At 47.1% G+C, this 23474-nt stretch overlaps 1 protein-coding gene across 2 annotated transcripts in view; it reads right to left on the bottom strand.

Moving 5' to 3' along the window:
* CRMP1 (collapsin response mediator protein 1) overlaps window positions 1–21694 on the bottom strand; it is a 47670-nt gene extending 25976 nt beyond the window's left edge. Inside the window, exons 1-3 of one of the 2 annotated variants that reach the window (XM_079306710.1) lie at window positions 20622–21694; window positions 5730–5818; window positions 450–634 (exon numbers count right to left, since the gene is read on the bottom strand). In XM_079306710.1, the coding sequence (XP_079162836.1) occupies window positions 450–634; window positions 5730–5818; window positions 20622–20993 (646 nt within the window). In that variant the 5' untranslated portion in view covers window positions 20994–21694. Of the gene's footprint in view, window positions 1–449; window positions 635–5729; window positions 5819–18115; window positions 18340–20621 lie in introns of those variants that run through there. The other variant, XM_079306711.1, reaches the window with a different exon arrangement.
* Between the last annotated feature and the right edge of the window lie 1780 nt (window positions 21695–23474).

The following is a 23474-nucleotide window of genomic DNA, read 5'->3' as shown; positions in this document are numbered from 1 at the left end:
TGGGACATCTCTGTTAAGGTCTTCCTCAACTCCTGCTGCCAAATCCAAGTTCATAAATAAGCATATCTTATTTCCAAAGCCTTTGAAATGGCAGTAGGTGGGAACAGCAGATCTTTGTCAGATTTTCTGTGCCATATACTTACAGCACTACCTACACTGCTTTCTAAAAATCCCAAGAATACATACATTATCCCTCAGTGCTTGTTCTGCATTACAGAGGAAAATCCAAAAGAAACTCCACACAGTGGTATTTCTTTCTGAGGGCAGGTTCATTTTCAGGCCAACCCTAGTTAACAATGATGAATGGATCTCAAACACAGTGCTCAGAAATGTGAAGATTCACTGCAGAAGATCTCAGAAAATCAGAATGAAGCCTCTGGTAGCTATCCCCATACATGCTACACAGGCTTCAGCCTGGCATGGGAAGAGACAGCTCTGCTGGTACTCACTGATCATGGTGGTGCCCCCTGCTAGAGCTGCTTTTGTGCCTTGATAGAAGTCATCAACAGGAGTCATCCCTTGGCAGGGCTTTTGTAGGTAAGTGTTGACATCTATTCCCCCAGGAATCACCATGCGCCCATTGGCCTCTATGGTCTTGACTCCTCCAGGGACAATCAGATTCTCTCCTATTTGCCTGGACAGCAAGGAAAGCCAGCATTATTTTATTTGAACAAGCACAGAGGACAAAGCTATTTGAGTCATGTAGGGGCCTGGGAGCCTGGGCCCATGCAGGAGGAGGGTCCCCAAAGGCAAGGTGAAGCTCGAGCACAGGCTCCCCTGTCCTGCCCAGCACAGCAGAACAAAGCACAGGAGAGCTGCCTCACTGAGCTGTGAGCTCTGCTTGCTTTGCATGGCTCTAGTGGCCAATAAAGGAGCTGTAATGCACCAGCATTAAAAATTGATTATCTTTTATATGATTTCTATCTTTAAACAATTCAAATTACACTTAATGCTCTCCTGGGGGCTCCAGTTTTGCATATTAAGTTCTTAAATGAAAATAGAAAAACATAGATCAAATATGGGAGAGAACTGGAATTGTAAATATAGGACAAAAGGCACATCAGAAAATTTTATAATTACTTTGTCATCATGCAATGCAAATTTATCCTTAAAAAGAAATCTAAATAACCTAAGACATAGAAATACAAATCTAAGAGACCTAAACATGTTTAATCTACTATGTCCCATATTCTTCATTCTCCTCTTGATGTTAAAAGTCAGTGAAACATTCTGCATAACTGTGTGGAAAAATTATAATTAGCTGTTGCCATCTTTCTCTCTTCAGGTGTTCAAAGCAGGATTTTTTTTATTTTTTCACTATTAAAAATATTAATCTGTCCCCCATACCAGTGTCAAACTCCAGATACTTATGATCAAAATACTTTTATTATTCATGAACTCAACTACAAATAAATTAAACTTTAATTTTTAAATCCACACTACATTTTTATCCTCTACTTTGCATGGTGCCAATCAGGGAGAGGTATGGTTATGTGTGGAAGCCGTGTCTCTGCACTGTTACACCACAATATATTTGGGCTTAGAGGTAACTGTAAGGTAGTTAAAGTTCACTTAGTTCATCTCATATTACAGACATGGAGTCCTTGTCTTAATTTTCTTTTGTCTGGATAAAATGACATTTAACCATAGCTAAATAAATGTCTCAGACATCTGAGCTACTGAATCTGTTTCCCCACATTAAAATGCAGCTTCCACCTACAGTGACTGATTAACAGCCAACTGTGATAAGATAGAACCAGAAGTGAATATAACTGTTCATTAAAACCAGTGGGAAAAATAAAAAAAAACCCAAACAGGTATAATTATTCACACTGGAATCTGGCCAAACTGACAGAGTTAATAAATAGCCCCAAGAGGTCAAGAATTAGTTTCACATGCTATGCAAAAATGTCACCTCCAGCAACTTGTGTGCCCTGGTGCCCTGGGCTCTGGCTGGAGGGAAGCACAGCCATTCCATGGGCAAACTCCTCGTGGGTATCCTGGGATGGGGTCACAGCTGCCCAGCACTGAACAAACCAGGAGTTGCTCATGAGAGCTGGCACCTCCACTGTGGCACCCAGCAGTCATCAACATGGGCAGCATGGCACAGCCTGTGTGCAGCTGCACAGTGAACAGCACCTGGCAAACAGGGAACCACCCTGGATGCAAAAACCTGCAGCTGCCCAGCACATCCCATTGCACAAACTAACCTTGCAATCTGCTTGAAAATGTGCCTCCCAAAGGCACACCATAAGGCATTGCATCCATGAGCAGATTCAATGCCTGCATAAAGTTAGGTAGCCCCACATATAGTAATGGTGTTGCACTAATTTTTGTTAGTCAAATCTATCCCCAAGATTTTAATCTGAACAACCCTCTACCTTTGCAGAGAATTTATGTGGCTAAGAAATTGAACCAGGAAATAAAATTAACCATGACCCATCTCCTTTGAATACATCCAAGGAGTAACTGCACTTAAAGGACTAACACACCTTCTGAGAATAATATTGATTAAAACCTTCACAAAAAAAGCAATTAATTTTTGTTTTCTTCCACAGTCAGTATCTACCAGTTTCCTCTACAAGAAGACATGTCCTAACAAAGTGAAAGTGTGCTAACTATATACTGAAGCTTTTTGATGACTCAATGCTCATTATTTTTAGTGTATGGTTGAGTAACTTCTTATTCAGCTGAAATGATCAATGTTGAAGTGGCATAGGACCAAACAGCCTTTGTGGATGATGCTGCATTAATACCTGTCAGAAACCTGTCTCATTTCTTGCCCTGGAATCAAGATTAAGGCTGGGAGAAGTCTGATTTTCACTGGGGCTCAAGGTTATTTTTATTCTGACTAAGTAGAACAGAGAGTAGGAGATAATGTGACAGGATTCCTGAATAGCTCACTCATTAATGCAAAGTGTATGTGAGTAAGAATGGGGTTCCATTACTTGAGGGTGAAAAAATACAACAGCACAGACACCTGTATTCTACACACTGTACAAATGACTGAGCTGGTGTCTTCATATGTCAGCAGTCAGAAAACTCAGACCCACAGAAAGCTGATGCTGTCTGCCATTTTCAGTCAAACAAGTTGGTTCAAATTCTATTGTACATGAGTTGATTAAAGCACAACAGAAACAGCAGACTTCAGCTCTTCCTAAGCTGAAAACCTCCCCTAGAACTCTGTGGTAATGCTTCTGTAATTATCAAGCCCAGACCTCTTTTAGGCATCTGAGGTTTCTCCTAACTTGACTCACCACTTACCCAGCTCTGGAGAGCATGTTCCCAGTTTCTCACCCTGCCACTTGCTCATCCCTCCAGCCCAGAGGGAGCCAACCCTTCCCCTTGGCAGGGATGGAGCAGAGAACAGCAAGCACCAGACCATGACCTGCCACTTGGCACTGGGCTCACTTCCTCATGTGACAACAGAGGCAGGAGAGATGTAGGCAAAATATATTATTTATATGCCAATTTGAATTACCAACTATTTGAAATACTATTTAGATACTGCAGAAGTGCCTCTTACTGCCATCTGAGTGTGCAGGGCTTAAGTTTCAGGTAGGAAAAATCCACATACACAGCTGCTCCTTGTACCTAGGGAGCCAGTTTGAGCATTGATTGGTAGGAAGAAATATTGATCATCCTCCAAACCATAGCTGATCTTCAAACACACTCAAGGCTACATCTGCTTTCCTCTCTGCAGAACAGTCTGCATTAAAAGCAGTAAAAGACCCAAATCTTTTTGTTAGGCTGCAAGAGAAACCCAACCCTCTCTTTTCCAATCAGCTTTCATTTCAGAGTGAGAAAAATAACCCAGATCTTTTATAGCCTGGTAAAACCAGGACACTACTGCCTATTCTGGGCTGAGTGGTTTGGTGTCTGCTCCATTCTGTACTACAATTTTGTATTATCAGCAGAATCCACAGCTGGACAATTATAGCATCAACTGAAATGTGGATGACTGAGGTTCAAGGTCCAGCTTCTAACAAGCTTGAGCCACATTTAACAATGATGTTAAATATTCAGACACAATGGGCAGTTCCACCTGAAGAAACTGAGAGATCAAATCAACCCAGAGCTTTCTTAGGTTGCAAAATTTATCATCTGAACACAGTAACAACCCAAGCCCATCTCACAGCAGGTTGCCCTCACAAATTATTTCAGAGCAGGACTTCTAGCACAGTTTACAAAGAAAAATCTTAGGTAATCTAAATCTAGGGAGCCAGGCATAACTCAGGGTGCTAAATAGAGAAGTTGCCTCCTTGGGCAAAGATAAATGCCTCTTAAAAATTAAGATCTTGCCTGTCTGTTCATTATTAATCCTAATTAGCTTGGACAGCTGAGATGCTTCCTGGAGGTACAGATCCACACATGGATTTCAGAGGGAGTCTATGTACATAACAAAGGCAGGTGAAAGCTTGGCACTGCTAACTACCACTGCATTTCTGGAATCAAAGCCAAAAATTCCCAGCAGTTGCAGGCTCTCAGCATCTCATGCATTAAGTTGTTTAAATAGTTTTGATGCTTACAAGTGTTACTAGAACATTTGTATATGAACTAAGAAAACCACAGAAAAACTCAACAAAAACACCCATCAAAGAGAGCAGTACTTGGCTAACTGTTGCTTTAAATATAGATACATGTTCAAAATGTTGTGTCCTCTCCATTTTTGCCACTTCTGCAATGCAAGTAACACTACAAATAAAAAGGCAGAGTGAAAAGTATTAAAAAGAAAATTGCATAATCCATGGATGAAAGTATTCATATTTTTAACCTGAATCATAACAACATAAGCAGTCACAGATATATAAAGAATTGGACTTTTAATCTGATGTTATATTCTTAAGGAGCTCTGAAAACAAGTAGGCAATTAATTATTTACAAAATAACCATAATTATATTTCTGTGCATCAGATTGTAGCCTCTGGAGACTCAGATTCTTAGGTCACCAGTGAAAAATGTCTAGCAATCATGAAAAAGGCTTTGATCTTTGTGTACATCAGAGTGCTCACTATATAACTTTGCAAACCTTAGAGACCCTCATCTCCACTAAGCCAAGGCAGGACCAGCAGAGCACATGGACATCTCTGTTACAGATTCCCAGGCTATCAGTAACACATATTTCAAGTTTTTCACCTAACAAATACTTTCCCAGTTCCTGTATTTTTACAGCCTGATAAATCAAGACTTTCTAATTGTGTTACAATGCATAACAACATTATAGGAAAAGAATGTGCTGTGGTTCAGCATTAACCAACAGGCAACTGAGAAGTAGCAGGTCCTTATTTGCACCATGCAACATGGGGCATATTTCAGATTTCTGAGCCCTACAATCCTTAGGAGCATGGCTATAATTGCACTGACTAGGTAAGGGGAAAAAGCTGTAGAGAGTCTTCTGCCATTCATGGACTCAAAAGATTTCCATTGTCTTTACCACTATTCTTTTCTTTAGACTGTCTACTTGCCTTAATTATTTCAGAAGAAACTGTGATTCAACTGTTCGAAAAGCATATATCTTCAATTTACAGCAAAGAAATTTTCTACTTATCCATTCTTAGTGGAGATAAAATGGCAGAATTTAAGAATTAAACAGTCCTCAACTACAGCCTCACATTTAGAGGTAACCGACATTCTGTCCACAAAAGATTTCAGGTCAGCACTATCAAGAAATCACAGTAGTCTATGCTAACATGCATGCAAAAAAAAAAACAATAATTCTTAAAACCAACTTTATTAGTCCATCTTCAAGGTATAGGTCTGCATAGAAGGAATGGTCATCATTGATAATTCTTCCACCTTTAATGAGTAGTCGGTCACTCTGGAGGAGAAAAAAAAGGAAAAATATGGGTTTGTCAAAATAAATAAACATAATAATGCATTCATAATAACAAATATACCCATATTATAAAATATTATAAAAATTATAAAACTATTATCAAAATACCAAACACTACATAAAGCTGGGTTCATGTGGGTACACAGACGGTGGACAGGATAGTTTCACTGACTGTTTATTCTTGACTTTTGGAACATGAGATCTCATAGGCATCACAGCTCATTTTGCTCAAAGCAGAAATCCCTGCACATAGAAACACCTGAAATGCCACTGCATCCTCCTTTTACCACCTCTTTGCACAAGGGCCAAAAGGGACAGAGAAGCCCCCAGAAGAAACTGCCCAGCACTGCAATGGCCAAGCTGAGCTCACTTGGCATCTCTGGAAAAGTAACAAAGCTCTGAATAGGGAGGGACCAGCTCATAAGAGGCTGCTTAGCCCTGCCAGGTAGAAATTCCTCTCCAGGGAAGCTCCTTTAACATCAGCTCAGCAGGAGCAACTCTGCACAGCACCAAGGGACACAGCCCACAGCTCGTGTCTCCTGTACTGTGGTACAGACCCACAGCTGAGCACAGAGTTTCTAGTGGGCATGCAGAATTAATTGGAATCAATTTGTGATTTCTGCAGGCCAAAGGCTGTTGATGAACTGGGGGCACTCTGTATTGACACTGCCCATGTCATATCTCACTCCATGAACGAAAACAGAAGGCAGCCTCCAAAATTTGGTTCACCTGAAATATCATATAAACAGCACAAAGAGCCACCACCTCCTGGTATTTTGTGAAGTGCCAGGAAGAAAACTCTTTTTTTTCCAAGAAGGACTGCTCAAAATATCAAGCCTGCAAGAGTTAATGTTCACAACTGTCTGCTTATATTCTTCTTTATTCAAATGGTTACATTCTGTTCTCAAAAACTACATTTTATAGAAAGCTAATTTTACCAGTGCATATTCCTGAGAACCAGTATATAAATTTTTTCATTGAAGAAGTCATTCTGGAAATGCCAGCCCCTACCACCTACCCAAAGATGGGGCAATTCTGTAACTTCAGTGCTCTTCTGCCTTTAGCTGGAGTAGTTATTCTTCCTCAAAGCAACTTGTATGGAGCTGTTCTGGATTTGTGCTGGAAACAGTGCTGATAACACAAGGATGTTTTAGCTATTGCTGTGCAGAGCTTAGAGAGTGAATGTCTTTTCTGCTCATCACCAGGAAAGAGGCTGGGTGAGCACAAGGAATTGGGAGGGGGACAGCTGGGACAGCTGACCTCAACTGACCCAAGGGATATTCCACACCATATGGCTCATGCTCAGCAATAAAACTCAGGGGGAGGTTCATGGGGGAGCACTGCCTGGGGACTGGCTGGGCATCAATAGGTGGGTGGGAACCAATAGTGCTGTGCATCACTTACCATTCTTTGGTTTTATTAATTTCTCTTTTTTTATTTTCCTACCAATTGCATTTTTATCATTACTATCATTATGATCATTCCATTTCCATTATCAAAGTATTTTCATCTCAACCCACAAGTTTTTTCACTTTTACCCTTCCAATTCTCTCCCCCATCCCACAGTGGGGTGGGGTGGGGGAGAATTGAGCAAGTGATTGTGTGAGGCCAAGTTGCCAGTTGACAAGTACATAACACTTTTGGAAAGAATTTTGACAAGTGACTGAATGCTGGAAAACTCTTAAAGCAGTAAGAATAATTTTTCCCATTCATACATAAAAATAGCCATTTATTATAAATTATTTGCTTGGCTCACCAGACAACAACTTAGAATCTCCAGTTTGTCCATGTTTTATACTACTCAGTCCAGATTCAATTCCTGCTTCAATTACAGCATGACTCAGGCATATAAACTATCAATGTCCTGTGTTCCCAATTTAGAAAACAAACAAGTTGATACATTCTTAATCTATAAAACCAGGACAACAGAACCAATAAATTTCTGAAAAACTGTTCATTAAAAAGCACTATGTTATATTACAATGTAACATTGCACATTTATTTTTTAGCTGGTACTTGAACAATTTTGCAGGTTCAAAGCCTTTATAGCGCTCTGTATCATTCTAGAAAAAGGGAAAATGGAGAAACAGACATTTTTAAGGGAGAAAGAAGAGGGGGGGAAGACATTTTAAATACAGTGCACAACAAAAGAGTTTGTACACAGCAGGTCTGAAGCTCTTTTCCATTGCTGCAGCAGCAACGTGACCCTGGGGGGGAACCAAGGCACAGAACTGTGATGAAATATGTCCCCAGGACCTGCCTCAAACATTGTTACCCCCTCATTAGAGAACAGAGATGAATGCAAGTTCTCCATCTGGAATTTGCCAGAGCAGGCTCCCTGTTTTCTCCCCAGCCTCTCTACTGTCACTTGTAATTGCAGCAGGACTTGTGAATCAGCAGCTGGAATAGTAATGAGTTATTTCATCATGTGCTGGCAGTTGCACCTCCTCACTATGATGATTTACTACACTGCCTGCTGACCTGCAGGGACCACCATCTTAGGAGCTCTTTTTATCTCATTCAATTGCCTTCCTAAACATTAATATTGCCAAATTACACGAGGCACAAGCTCACTGATACAGGCAGGCAGTGTTCCCATAGCACTGCATCTCTCACTGCTAAGGAGTCAAAAAATCTGCACCCTCATCAAGAAGTTCTCCATTTCATTTCTTTTAAAGCAGGAGAAGATGCCTAGTAAGTAGAAACAAATATAACACACAAGGAAAATAAAATAGACTAAAAGCTAAAGTGCAGCTCCAGAAAAATAACTGCAGACATAAGGATTTTATATGTTTTTATATATTTTATATGTTTTTACATATAAATACATATAGTAACAAAATTAGGTATTAGAATAAGCTAATCTAAAAAAATATAGAAATGCAGTCTTAAAAAATAACTCAATTATGGAACTAGACATTAAATTAGGCCCCAGTCTGCAAAGAATTACTGAACATTCAGCTACAAATTCTCTCACTGTTCAGAGTTTTGGAGGGTACAGAAATTCTGGTAGAAAATAAAAGCTGCACTTTCAAAATTTTAATTCTCTACACCTCAGAAGAAAATACAAACAATTCAGAATTGTTGCAACAGCAGTCCTGTACCTGAGGTTTCTCCCAGTTGGGTATAGGAAGTAATGGAAGACTAGGCTGCCAAAAAACCACATAGCCCCAGGTAGACTGCCAAGGCTTCCATTCCATTCCATGCTTTCATTCCAGCATATCAACAAATTCAGAAGAAAAAGAGTTTTGCTGGGACATCTCCCAACCAGCTTGATTTGTCAAGTGCAGGGCACATTACAGATTGCACCTTGAGACAGATGGTGTTGGTGGGCACCAGCAGCCCAGGTGAGGTTTGGGTGCCCTGTGGACACCTCAGCAGCACACTGTGCCCAAGCAAAGCAGCACTGCCTCAAACTGCCTCAAACTGCCTCAAACTGCCTCAAACTCCCTGCTCCAGACCAGGGCTGGCTTTTCCCTAGCCAAAGCACCAGTACCCAATGCCTATAGGCACAGACCACAGAGATGCACTTCCATGAATAGGCTGGAAAAATTACACAAAAATAAATTACTAGAAAGAAGGCACAGATTTAAATATTGACAGGAAATTTGTTGTATTCTTCATGAAACAGAATTTCATGCAAATGGTTGGTCCACTTGGAGAATTCATTCTCTGCTACAGCCTAAGCACAGGCTTCAGGGACAGCCACTGGAGCCTGGGTGATCCACACAGGTGCAGGTCAGTGGTGCTTGCTCCAGGGAAATCCTGGACAGAAATCTGGGCACACACAGGCTCTGTGAACTGGGTTAGTCTCCTTGGGCATGCAGAAGGCTGTGCGTGACCAGGGGCCATTTATTATTTACTTGCATGATGTCAGGCAGGCTGATTGCAATTTTCTTACCAAGTGACAAATGCCCAGGTAAACTAGGGACCAGAGTTCTCCTCTCCCTGTTTCAGGCTGGAGAAGACACACTCTACAGTGCCCTGGGAAAACAGTGAAGGAAGGGAGTGACCTGAAGTTCCTGAACTGATCCCAGCAGTGCTGGCCTGTATTTCTCCTCCCCAGGTTTAATCTCCATGAGGAATAACACCCAGCTCCCAGAGGTACCCTCAGCCAGTCACTGACCCTCAGGTGCTCTCACAATGCAAACAGCAGCAGGCTCATCACTCAGCTCAGGAGGTGACAACACCATCCGCCTTTCTAGAGTGGCTGCCACTTCTCTATTCAGCTGGCAGGTGTCTCAGGCACTGGTGCCCTGCCTGCTGAGCTCCAAGGGCTCCACAGCAAGCCTTCAGTGGCACAAGAAGCTGCCAGCACACTTCTTCTCAGTGCAAGCCAAAAGAAGCTGGTGGGACACTCTCCTACCTCCAGGCTGCCAAGGACAGACAGCAGGAACATGGCAAAACAGAGAGGGAGCATTACACTGAACAGCTCATGAGACACCAAGGTGCAAGGGATAAAAACCCTGCTCCCACTGACACAGGAGATGCAGACAGCACACTGTAAATCCATGCTCCACAGTCACTGCAGGGTGTGGGAGCCAAGGTGTTTCTTCTCCACCCATTACTACTGCAATGATGCAACTGCATTGCTGCAATGCTGCCTGCCTGTGAGTTCTGTGCCTGGCCATGACACAGCACCAGCTCAGCCACGATGCATATCTGCTGTCTGCCCTGCAGCTCCATTTTACAGTGCTCTGGCACCTCCCAGATCAGCCCACTGCTGAGTATGATCCAGCCATTCCTGCCACTCCCAGCCCTTCACCTTCAAACCTGCACACTGCTTCTCTGGGGATCTTTTCCTAATCACAGTCTAGCTTCTCCTGCTTAGCCTGGCAGCAAAGCTGCAGAGCTTAGTCTGTGACATGACAGCAGTTTTCATGGCAGCAGAAGGAGATGCCACAAAGTCAGCTGGTTTGCTGCAGGAGGAGGGGCTGCTGCTCAGACTGGAGGCGGTGGCTGGCGCTCCCTCACAACTATTGTTCCCACCACAGCAAGAGCAACACAAAACATCTGTAAGCTGGTGACTGGCACACTTTGCACAAACTGCCTGTTTTGCTGGGGTTTGAATCAGCTTGGCTCAGCTCTTGTGAAGCGTGTCCGTGTTTTCATGCACCCCAATGGCAAAAGGCCAGCAGAGAGAAGCAGCATCTGACCAACCTTCAGGACACGAGCCTGAGCCCTGCCATGGTCCCCAGTCCTGCACAGGAATGCAAATACAAATTAAATCAGATTCCTTTGGGCGGAAAATCGCTTTGCTCTGGATTATTCGAAATTACAAACCAAATGTTAGAGCAAGAACAGTTGCGAAGAAATTTAAAATTAGCCTTTTCCCATTCACCCACTTCTCTCAGAGCTAGAGATATCTAAAAATACACAACAAAATTCAAATAGCTTTTAGACATGCAGTTCTCAAATCTGCTTCTTGGGACTACTAAAATACAGTAACAGAAAAAAAATAAAACTGCCATAAGATTTACTAAACATTGTTTCAAATTGGTGCAGTGTGTCAAAATACAATGCAGCACAAGTTATAGAAACCACACACTTCTCTACAGCATTGATACCTATGCACTGCACATGCAGGAACCTTTCAGAGAAAACCACACTTCTATGATACAAGATGGAGTTAAAAAAAAAAAAAAAAAAGCCATTATGTATTCTAGCCATACAAAGATTCCAAGAGATTCCAAGAGTAGTGTTTTCATCAAATTGCAGGATCTATCCAGACTGCAATTCCAGTACATGCTATTACATTTTTGCTTTCCTTCCACAAAGGGCACATCTTCCTATTACACCTCCATCCCTAAATTAAGTAAACCATATATCTTAAACTATTTACAGTTTGCTTTACCATTTATATACAATTAACTTCAGATAACATATCCAGCATACAGGTCCAAATGCTGTGCTACTTAATTCCTGGTTTGGACCTTTACAATTGCTGCATTGCAGCTTTTACCAACCAAAAAAGTCTTTGCAACACTCAAAGCCACATTTTCCATGCCTAGAGGATGAGGAAATCCTCAGCAGGGATCTCACCCTCTGTGTAATTGTAAGGACTTACTAGAATATAACATTGTCCTTACATCTCCAGAAGAACAATGGCTGTTTTCTCTAAAATCCAGATTACTCAAGAGCCCTGAAGATGACTAAGGACTTTATGCTAAATAACCACTTGAAAACAGTTTAAATTCTAAATCCACCTGCACTTCAGTTCTCTGTCTATAAAGGGTTTAAAAGACATCAGATCTAATGCAATAGACATAAAAAGGAATTAAGCTATGTTATCATATCTTGCAGCCAAGACATTCCTTTTTTAGCATTTGAGAGGCAGAATTCTTTGTTACTAAGGTTTTAAAGAGTCTGCTGAGAGTTACAAAAGACACTGAATTCAGTTTAGAGGGAAGGTATAAGAAGCACAGGCTGATATTTGTGTTTTGACTATCCAAATCTCCACAAGAAGACCATTTGCAAGGAAACCCTTTCCCAAAGGCTGAAGACCCACTGGCAAACAGTGGAAGGAGCTCCTCTGTGCTTCCATGCATTCCTTCTCACAGAGTTATTTCCCACAATATAGAGAAGATTTACTTTTTTTGTGTGTGTGAATATATTTGGCTGTCTTTTGTCAGAGCTAGTCAGATTCAGACCCAGCTGTGGTACAGTACAGTTAAATTACCTCACTTTTAGCAAAGTACTTACAAATAAGGAACATTTCTAAACTTAATGGCAAAAGAAGAAAGATATCCTTCCCAAGAGGAATGTTTGCTTAAAATCCTTTCATAAGGATCAAAGAGCTGTAAATGGGATTTCATGAAGTACTGTCTGCTTATAGAAGACCTGCTTTTAATCAGCAGTATCCCTCCTTTTGAATTTCACATCTAGATTACCCTCCATAGGAAGTGGCTTTTAGCTGGGGTGAACCCTGAATCAACTCTGAGAATTCCTTGTAAAACACTCCATCCTTGAGGCATCATTTCCAATAGGCCACTAATGGAGAATCCTGCTTTTAATGTTATTTTTTTTTAACAGATGCACTCTACTATGTGGCAATTAATTTAGGAAGGATTGTAGTAATATTGTATCTTGGTCTGCAGCCAATGTATTCATTCATCTTTATTCAATTAAAAGATCTGATGTTCCTTTGTTTCCCCTTTTGAGACCTGGCTTCCTATTCAGCTGGCAGGTTCACTGTTTCATCACCCACTCTAAAGGGGCTACTCCTACAGCTACCAACACCATGGGGATTTCTTCACTGGAAATGCCATCTTTGCTTTGCTTTTAGAAGGGAAGCACAACAAACACCTTATTGGTGACAATATTCATTGGCATCAGAAGGGGCTTCATTTAAGTAGGGGCTGGAGGGGTAAAACCATTGCATAGTATACCCACCCCTTGGGTTACACACAGGTTATGTCAATTAAAGGGGATCTCAAAAACAGAAGAGTAGAAAATGCCTTTAAGATAATGTTAAAAATTATAATTTATGATCAACTAAATGCAGTGGATATCATGTGTATTGTGTGCTGTCATGTTGCATCACATATCTACATTTTCTGCCAGTGAGAGTAAGTTGTGATGCTTGTTGCCTCACCTCACATGGAATCAGTCCTGGTTCTCCCTCCATAGCCTCCTCACTCTGAGCACTGCCTACTCCTCCAGCCTGCCACCTGCACCTACCTGGGTGTAGACTTCACTGAAGTCAGCAGGAACATTTATAATTCATAATCAATAGCTCACACCTTAAAACTCATTAGGACATGCACTACAGATGAAAAACTTTTGTCTTGTGACAGGCAAACAAAATCCCAAAATATCTCTGCTTCAGGGGACAAGGCAACTATCTGTACATGCAAGATTAGAAACCTGCAAATTATTCTGCTGGTCATCTCTTTTCCTTCTTTCTCATACATACAAAAGCATTTCTCTCTCTCATACATACAAAACTCAGGTATATCTCAACTAACTCCCAAGTACTTCACAAGCCAGTGGCCACTGCTGGCTCCTTCAAATGAAAATGGAACTTTCATGCTTTTGCCACTTAATTAGTTCTTGATTCTGAAAGAAATGGCAGCAAAGCAGAAAACAGATCTTGATCTCTCATCAGGAAAGTGGTTCATTGGCAGTGGTTGCTCTCAGCACCTGTAAGAAGATTCAGACAAACACCTCACTGCATCATGTCTTCCCAGACAGCCACTGTCCCCTTTCCAAACCTGCCCAGCTTCCAGCAAAGCATGGCTCAGTCCTCTGTGGTGGCACCAGCTATGATGCTGAAAACACTGATGCCCTGCTGAGGGCACTGGCTGATGAACTTGCTGTGGCAGTTAAAGGAATCACTGCCCCAAACCCTTCCTTCTGTCCCTCTGCCAAATGTTTCAGTCTCCATAGAAATGTCCCCAGAAGGACCTACTGTGAATGTAATTTAAGCCACCATTGGAACTGGCATATGAAAAAGTGGCCACTTTTTCTCCTATAGAAAAAATAAAGGAAAAGGTGTGTCACAGAATCATAGCTGGAAGTCAAAAAACTTAAACTAAAGCAGCTAAAGCATCTCCAGAGCTGCCAGGCTGAAGTCCAGTCCACTATACAATGTGAATTCACTTATGTTCACTGACAGATGAGTAAACTGAGAGGGGACAAGTCTGTTAAACAGACACACGTGGGAACATGTGATTTTGAGAATTAAGCAAATGTTCAAGTATAAGAAGGTATCCAGAAGTCCCAGGCCTTGGTGTTTTAAGACAGGACAAAGAGTGCTGTCTAAATCAGCCAAAATCCTGCACCAAGAGCAGAATAGTAACACGAGGCAGTGTTCCTGTGCCCAGAACTCAGTAGGCTTTTCAAACACTTCTGGCAAGTGACAGAGCAATCTGAGTGTAGCTTCATACACTGTTTTAAACAAAGGTGGGTGGTAAAAAAGCATAGTTGGGGGAGATACAGAATAGATCCAAACCTAGATAAGGACTTGGGTCCACCATTCCAGGTACTCACCATGTCCTGCATCTGTAGGATATGTCCCCCCTGGCTTCCAAAATGAATTGATGTTGTTTCACACCAGAACACCACACACTACCCAGCACTTTGTTCAGACCAAAGAGAAAGTTTCCATCCTGAACCAGTGTCTCACACAGTAGATATTCAGATGAATGTATTTTTTCTCTCTCAAAGTATTCTGCCACCTTCAACTGAAGACTACTTGCTTCTCATCTCTCTTCATACCAATTCTAAAGGTAACAAGTAAAATTATTCCCTGTGCCCACTCCTCTGAATTTCTTCAGTTGTTGTTATTCGCGATACGGCCGCGGAGAATAATGACAATGACTCCTCCAGCTAGTAGCAAAGAGAAGCAACTTTATTGTGAAGGCGAACCACTTTTATAGTGTGGATCGCTGAAGAAGAGAGGAACGGCCGTCCATTGAATAGTAGAAGAAAACAGAACGTTCTCATGGATCGTGAGAACTGTTTTTCCTTACTTTCTGAAAAACAGCAGGTGCTTAATCTTATTGTGAATTCCTTCCTGTTTTTCCCGAGGTTTATCACCTTGGGAAGATCCAGGGAGGAACAGGCAAACTGCAGCAGACCCGAGAGAAATTTTCCTTAGCATGAGAAAGGAGAAAAAGGCCTCAGGCCCTTGCAATTTTCAGCCTGTGGCTTCAATGAAGCCCACATTCAGTCTCTCAGTTTTCCTGCATCTGCCTTTTTTTCTCATATTGCGTCAGATCTTCTCTTTTCTTGTTATGCTTAGTAGTGAGATTTTTCATCTGTAACATCACATTTTTGTGCTCTCTGTCCCCCTGTGCCTTACAGTCTGTCAGCTCAGGACCAGCAGTGCCTTTCCCCACTTATATGCCAACCCTTGGACCATACCCAGAAAGATTATTCCCTTTTTCTTTTCCAAGGGATTCAGGCACAGTTTTCCTCTCCCAAATGCCTCCTTGCATTTGCTTTGGTGACTAGCTATTCTGCCTTTGCTCAGTAGAATTGTGTTCACACCTCCTCTTCACTGAGCTCACACAGATTATGTTTTAATGGGTGCAGTTGCTGCTGGAACAAACACGTCCTGTCACAGGCATTTAACATGCCACATGCCTTTTTTAAACGTGCTACAATCCTGAGTTCATCTAAGCTCAGACCTTCCTTGAAAATTGCCAACCACAACCAAAACACAGAAGCCAAAATAATTTGTAACAGGTATTCCCGTGTCACCACCTCCATTGATTCCCTGTAATATGCTGCACAAGAGGAGTATTATAGTGATGTTAAAAGCAATGGACTGGGGGTATATCCTGGAAAATCTGGTCTGCATGAGAACATCCTGCACAACTGAAGCACAAAACATTGTTACCTCATGCAGAAAAACACCTCGGCAATGGATGTGCTGGCTGTCCATATGACAAAGGCTGAGAAAAGTGCCCCTGCACTCTTGGCCACCCTTAAATTATGCACATCCTGCTCCATCCCCAGCTAACAGATGGATGTATAGGGTTTTGAGATGCAGTGGTTTGAGACCCACCTGCCAAGGACTTCAACACAGTGCAGAAGACATGACTGAAGTGTTTATACTTACTGGTTCAATGCATTTCTATTATACATCCCCACCCTGGTCTGGTGCTTCAAATACAGAGGTCATTCCCCTCCCATAGTAGCTACACAAAAGGGGCCAGTTTCTCCAGTCTGACTCACAAATGAATGGCACCTCACACTGCCACAGTGCTGGTGCTCTACTAACAGCATGCCTGGATGTACCATGGGATGCATAACAGAAACCAGGACAGCCACAAATGAAATAAAATGCAAGAAGCATGAATTTTCACAAGCTGAAATGGAAAGGGGAAAAAAGGCAGATGACATTTTAAAAAAACTTACAGATCAGTAAATGAGAGCAGGGAGATGCTCAATGCCAAAGAGGGCTGTGTGCACGTGTCTTTACCATGAGTGGTGGGAGAGGGGAAAGCTCTACGCTAGGGGCTAATCTTATGTTTATTAATTCCTTTCTATTTGTAAGAAAGCTATCACCCTGAGAAAAATCCTGGCCAGAGCTGAGAAAGTGTCACAGCCCCAGAAAAAAGCTCAGAACCTGAGAGAAAGGCCTGGCAGAAATTTGCCTAGGCCTTCAGCAGTGTCCACAATAAAACTCAGCTTTTAGGAGCTTGTTCCCCTCCTGATCAAATATTTCGGCTGAAGGATTCTTTTATTGTACATGCAGAACACCTCGAGGAGCTGTCAAGCTTTGTGCCGCTGTCTCCACCGATGCTGTAAGCAGCGGGTTTGCTCAGGAAGGTGCCACACCCACCCGCCCGCAGCTTCAGCTACCGAAACTTGCTCCGCTTCACACCGTGCCAGCTTTCCAGGGAAAGCTCCGCCAACCCAAGCAACCTCACAGCTCACCCCGCTCATCCCTGCCCCAGGTGCCACAGCATCATGCACTGATCCAGACCCCCACGAGGAAAGCAACAACCTGATGACCGGTGCTGGGGAAAACCTCGCTCCGGTGCGATTTCCCTCGCCACACCCCTATCGGCCAGCTCTGCCTGTTCTTTATCCCCCGATATCCCCCGATCGTGTGTATTAAGGGAACGCATATACTGTATCAAAGGACCCAGGTCTTTTCTTTCTGGCGTGGAAAGCACACCCTATTGTAGCTTTGCTCGCGTACAAAAGCATCTAGCGGGAGACAGGCACCGATAGGAAGAGGATGGTTATAATTAACTCTTTGACTTCTGAGTCTCACCACGCCTGATGCATTAATAGCGCGCAGAGGTGTTGGTGCTGGCATCATGGCGCTCTTTGATTTTCCACGCTTCCCCCCACGCCCACCTCCCATTTCTCCGCACCCTGTGGTCCCCACAGCCCCACCGCCGCTGCCCCGCCGGGGCTGCGCTGCCCCTGCCCGCTGCGGGGGGCGGTGGCAGGGGCACGCCGTGCTGCGGTGGTCCCCTCCCTCTTTTGTTCTGCCGAGCCCGGCGGCCGAGCCTCCCCTCGCCACCCCGGGCTGGAGCGAGCACGCAGCGCTGTGCCCCGGCGGGGCGGCGGGCGAGCGAGGGGAGGCAGAATACAGCAAGAAATAAAATAAAAACATAATGATGAAATTTTAAAATGCACTAAAATCAAATCAGTCCTCGCCCAGAGCCCCGGCGGGAGGAAGACGGGGGCCGCACCCCGCCGCTCCGGAGAGCCCCGGCCCCGCAGCCGGGGGCTGCCCGCGGCCCCGGGCACTGCGCGCCCTTCCCCGCCTTCCCCGCGAACAAAGGAGCGCGGGCAGCGCCCGGGGCCGCTCACCGTTATGTGCGGGATGCTCTTCTTGCCCTGGTAAGACATGTCGGCTCTCCCGGTAAACCCGGCACCTTTTTTTTCCGGCTGCAATCAAACAGGGCTCGGCTCCCGGGGGGGTCGGCGAGCGCTGCCTCTGCCGGCGGCAGCAGCGCCCTCCCCGCTGCAGGTCGGAGGAGGATTCGCTCAGCGCAACCCAGGAAGCGTTTCCTTCCCTCCTGTCCCCCACCCCTTCGCCTGGCCCCCCTTCACAGCCCATCAATCCAGCCAAAGCCTTCCTCCCTCCCTCCCGCACCGGCGCGGGCAAACGCCGCCCCGCCAGTTCCGCCGCCGCCCCGCTCGCACGCTGAGGTCACCGGCAGCATCCCACGCGTGGGGTGCCGCAGGGTGGGCACGGATATATAACCCCCGGCGGAGGGTCCTGCTGTGCTGCACATGCCAATGGCACTGCCTGCCCCGTCCCCACGGCATTAAGCTTGATGGCAGTGCTCCGCGGTGTCCCCATGGCGCTGTCCCCGTAGCACTGACCTGCGCTGTCCTCGCAGCTGATCCCCATGACATTGCCTTGCATTGCCACTGATGGACCTGCCTGCTCTGTCCCTGACAGCCCTGACCCAGGTGGCACTGCGTCCTCTGTCCTTACCAACATCGCTGACCCCAGCAACACTGTCCTGTTCTGCCCTCCTTGTCACTGCCCCACTGTCACACACCTGCTATCCTGTGCCCGCAGAGGTCATGGGGGATAACACAACCAGGACAGGCCAGGTAGATGCTATATCAGCAGCTGCTGAAGAGGTGAAGTGGCTAGTTGAAACCCTCCTGTCTTTTTCCTTTCTCACAGAATGTCTCCCTCCATCCATGGTGCTGGAGTGTAAAACGCAATGCAAAGCTGTGCCCAAGGACACACACTCTGGGGCTCTTAGCACACCCACCCCTGTGATACAAGACATTAAGCACCCAGGCCACACCCCTGACACATCTTTCCAGAAATCTTTGTTTGAAACTTGCAAAAAACTCTGGATGCCATAGCACAGGGGTCACACATATCTGCTGCTTGCAATGCACCTTCCTAAGCCAGTGACCAAATCTTGCCTGCTTTACCCCTAACCTCATCCTCACCTCACTTTGGGCGACTTTGCAAGCATGCTGGGATCCAGAGAGGTAGTGTGCAGTGTGTGCTCACTACCCTGAGTCCCAGGCTGAACTAGAAAGCAGAGAAAATGGGGAGGCAGCAGGATCGATGTGCTAGAAGATCGGGTGTGCTGTGCCCTCCTACTGCCCCAGGGTCCTGATGGAAAATACTCAGGAGTTCAGGTGAGCTAGAAAAGAGAAGACTGCACTGCAGCTGGCAACCTCTGAAGGCAGCCCTGGGGTCGCTGAAGGAAGCAGCAGCATCCCAGGCACAGTGTCCCACCAAGCCCTGTGTCCCACCACAGCCGACACCCACAGAGCTGCACCGGAGGCCAAGTGGCACCTGCACACAACCCCCAGGCCAGAGCAAACCAGCACCCCCTTCATGCTCAAATTGAGGAGGGGTGAAGAGAGTGGAAACTCTCCGTTCAGCCTGTGGAAAGAGCGGAGTGCAGACAAGCCAGAGGGGCTCCAGGCTGGGTACTAAGGAACAGGGTGTATCCATGCAGAAGCATCACTGCAAGGCCGCATTTCTTTCTAAGGGGAAATCAATGACAGCCCAGGATCCCATGAGAGCCAGCCCCCCGGGTCTGCCTCCAGCCTGCAGGCCGCCGACAGGGCTAAGATGGAGATGCACAGCCGCCAGCGGCCGGCCAGCCCAGCGGCTCGCTTCTTCCTTGAGCCTGCGATGTGAGTCCAGGCTGCAGAGCCAGCGGAGGGCAGCCCGGGGCAGAGGATTCGGCCGATCCTCCCGCCTTCCGCGCTCCCTGCCGGGGAGACAATGCAGGCGCAGAGGGAGCCGGGGTGCAGGGGCAGAGCCAGGGCAGGTCCTGGGGCTGTGCCTGGGACAGGCTCCGCAGAGTTTCCCCGGCGAGCTCGGGGCTGCAGCGGGCCCGGCTTTGTTCCGGGGGCGGCCGGGCGGCGCTGGGGCACCCGAGCTGCCCTCCAGCCCCCCGGCACGTGCAGGAAAGGAAACGGAGAAAACTCATCGCCCTCATTACAAAGGAAAACGATTTCTGGGATCGCCCCCTCCAGCCCCCGCTAAGTTCTGCCAAGTGAGGTTGTTTAGGGGCCGGCCGGGCTCTTCCCAGAACATCTGCGTGCCCGGGAGGAGGGGACCGCGCCTCCCCGACCTGCCGTGCCGGAACTGCCCCGCGAAAGCGGCCCCAGGCGCGGCGAGCTGGGCTCTGCGACACGGCACGGCACGGCACGGCAATATCGGCACGGCACGGCAATATCGGCACGGCACGGCACGGCACGGCAATATCGGCACGGCACGGTATAGCAATCTCGGCAAGGATCGGCTCGGCACAGCAAGCTCGGCTCGGCTCGCCCAGCGAACGGGGGCGGCGGCTCCCTCCCGCCCTGCCCGGGCCCTGCTCACCTGTCCATTGTCCTGACCCTGCAGCAGCTCCTTCCCCATGGGGTATTTGATCTCCACGCCCGGGGTCTTGTCCTCCCGGTCTCCCGGGGAGCTGATGACGGAGCCGGAGATCTCGCTGATGTCGCTGGCGGTCTCGCTGTAGTTGTCCCCTCCGTCCAGCATGTCGTGCCGGCTGCCGCTCCGCGGGGTCCGGGACCCCTTCTTCCCCACGCTGTAGGCGTCGAAGTCGATGGTTTTGTTCTCGTAGGCCCCCTCCACGGAGGCGAACATTCCCCCGTATTTCTGTCGCGGTGTCTGGGCTGTCGTGCCTGGCCTAGCTAGATACACAGGCAGGTCATCTTCTTTATTCCAGTTCCTCTTTCTCTCGGCCATTCTCGCTGTCCGGATCTCTCCTCTCTCTATCTCTCTTCCTGCCTCCCACTTCTCTACACCTTCCACTACCGGGATAGGCTGTTAGTGACCATAAAAATGAATGGATGGATGCAGCAGTGGCGGAGCTGGGTTGGCTGGTGGGATCTTTCCCTTAGGGAACGTTAACCTCCCTCCCCCACCCACCCCCCCGAAAAAAAAAAAAAAAAAAAAAAAAAAAAAGAAAAAGAAAAAAAAAAGGATAAAAAATTAAAATGAAAAAGAAAGAAATAAATAGAGAGAAATAAATCCGAGCAGGATTTAAAAATAGCCGTGTTAGTAAAGAGCACGTGAAAATAAAGTACAAAGAGCGGAGCGGAGAGGGTGGCAGAGGCAGGTGATTGGAAAGCCCCTGACGAATGGGAAGAGCAGCAGCGATTCCCCGAGCAGGGACCGCAGTGCACAGCTCCCCCGGTACAGAATGATGGGGGGCGGGAGGCAGGGGAGGAGGCAGGGAGGGAGCCCTGCACGCACACGCGGCCGCTGCCAACGGGGTCCTGCCGCGGGCGGGCGGGCGCCGCTCACCGCTGCTGCGTGGCTTCGGGGCTGGAATAAAGGGAGGCGAAAAGAGAAAGAGAAAAAAGAGAGAAAAGCTCCGAACCTCCCCAGCCCCCCCGGGCGAGCCCGAGGGAGTTTCTCCCACTTTGCTCACTCGCATTGCCCCCTCCCCCCTCCGCGGGAGAGGCTGCGGCGGTGCCCGGGCGGGGCGGGGGGCGCGGCCGCGGCAGCCCCCGGTACGGGCGGGGGACGGGCCAGCATCGCTCGGGGTCGAGCGGCGGGGACAAGAGCGAGGGACAGCCGGAGTGCGGGAGGAAGCAGAAGCAGCCGCAGTCTCCGGGCAGGGGGCTGGCGCGGCCCCTGCCGCAGCAGCTGGTGCCCGCGGGGGCGGTGGCGGCTCTGCTCTGCTCCGCCCAGCCGCCCCTCCGCCGCTCCCCGCTGCGGCGGCACGACCAGGGCGGCCGAGCCCTCGGCACGCCGCGGGGCAGGGGGCTGCGGGCGGGGGGCGACAGGCGGGGGCGACAACCAGGGGCGACAGGCAGCGGGCGCCGGCCCTGACACGGAAGTGATCGCGCCTGAGCCGCCGGTCCTGACACCGGGCACGGGGCGCCGGCTCCGCGGGCCCGGGTGTGCATGAGACCCCGGCCCCTGAGCCCGCCGAGCCGGGCATGGCCCCGCGGGCCCGGGTGTGCATGAGGCCCCGGCCCCTGAGCCCGCCGAGCCGGGCATGGCCCCGCGGGCCCGGGGGTGCATGAGGCCCCGGCCCCTGAGCCCGCCGAGCCGGGCATGGCCCCGCGGGCCCGGGGGTGCATGAGGCCCCGGCCCCTGAGCCCGCCGAGCCGGGCATGGCCCCGCGGGCCTGGGGGTGCATGAGGCCCCGGCCCCTGAGCCCGCCGAGCCGGGCATGGCCCCGCGGATCCCCCGGAGCGGCTCGGGCCCGGAGCTGTCCCTTCAGCACCCGGGAGGCTCCCGGGCCGGCAGGGAGCTTGCAGGGCTTCGTTTCACTGTGAGGGATCTAAGTTCCCAAAAGCAAGGGCAGGAGGAGCAGAGTGTGCTCCGCTCAGCTCTCTGCGCAGCCCGCTTCAGAAAGTCCATCTTTACAGCCCTGCCTTACAATCATTCCGAGATTTGGTGCCTGAGATCATTCACAATTCCCAAGTCCTTGGACACTCCTCTCCTGCACATGCAGCCAATCTCCAGCGCTTGTCACAGGCTTTGACTACGCCAGTAGTTACATAAGGGACATTTTCTGTTGCTCTGAGATCATATATTGTAACAAACTGGTCTGGGATTGACTAAGCAAATCTGAAGCAGTGGATGAATCCCAAGGCCTGTTTACTGTTCATGTACAATGTGCTGTTTGAATACAAGCCCAGCCACACCGCACCACTGCCTTTGGTCCACAGGCATAGCTGGTGGTTCCAGCACAAGAAAAATTGCAAGTTGCTAATTGCAAATCAGGCAAAGTGGGAGGCCAAAGAGAGAGGTCCCTAGGATTACATTAAAAATGAGCCCAGGTAACCATCTTTCTCATTAAGAGCTACCCAACCAAACCATGTGAATGAGCAGTGATGTGACATACCTGAGCAATGCCAAAACACATCCAAGGAAAACATGTTTCTTTTCTGCATTTATAATCCAGTGAGACTTGCTGTCTTAAATCCTGTGTGTGCTGTTCATATGAGGGGAGTTAGTAAGATAATCAAAATTTCATTATTATTGCTTATTAGCACACTGATTTTAGTCAACTGATATTTCTGAGCACATATAGCCCAAGATTCCACAGCTCACTTAATAAACTATATTTCCACATTAACATGTTCATATCATATGGAGGTTTCACTGTTGCATGTGAAAAAAAAAAAAAGTATAACTTGTAGGAAATTGCTTTGTTGCCTCTTTAAAATCTTGTATGGGCAAATATTGATTTTTTTCCCCTGATGGTAA

Source organism: Erithacus rubecula (genome assembly GCF_903797595.1).
Source record: "Erithacus rubecula genome assembly, chromosome: 5".
Classification (NCBI taxonomy): Eukaryota; Metazoa; Chordata; class Aves; order Passeriformes; family Muscicapidae; genus Erithacus; species Erithacus rubecula.
Note: the sequence above shows the minus strand (reverse complement) of the source record. Positions and strands in the feature narration are given on the sequence as shown.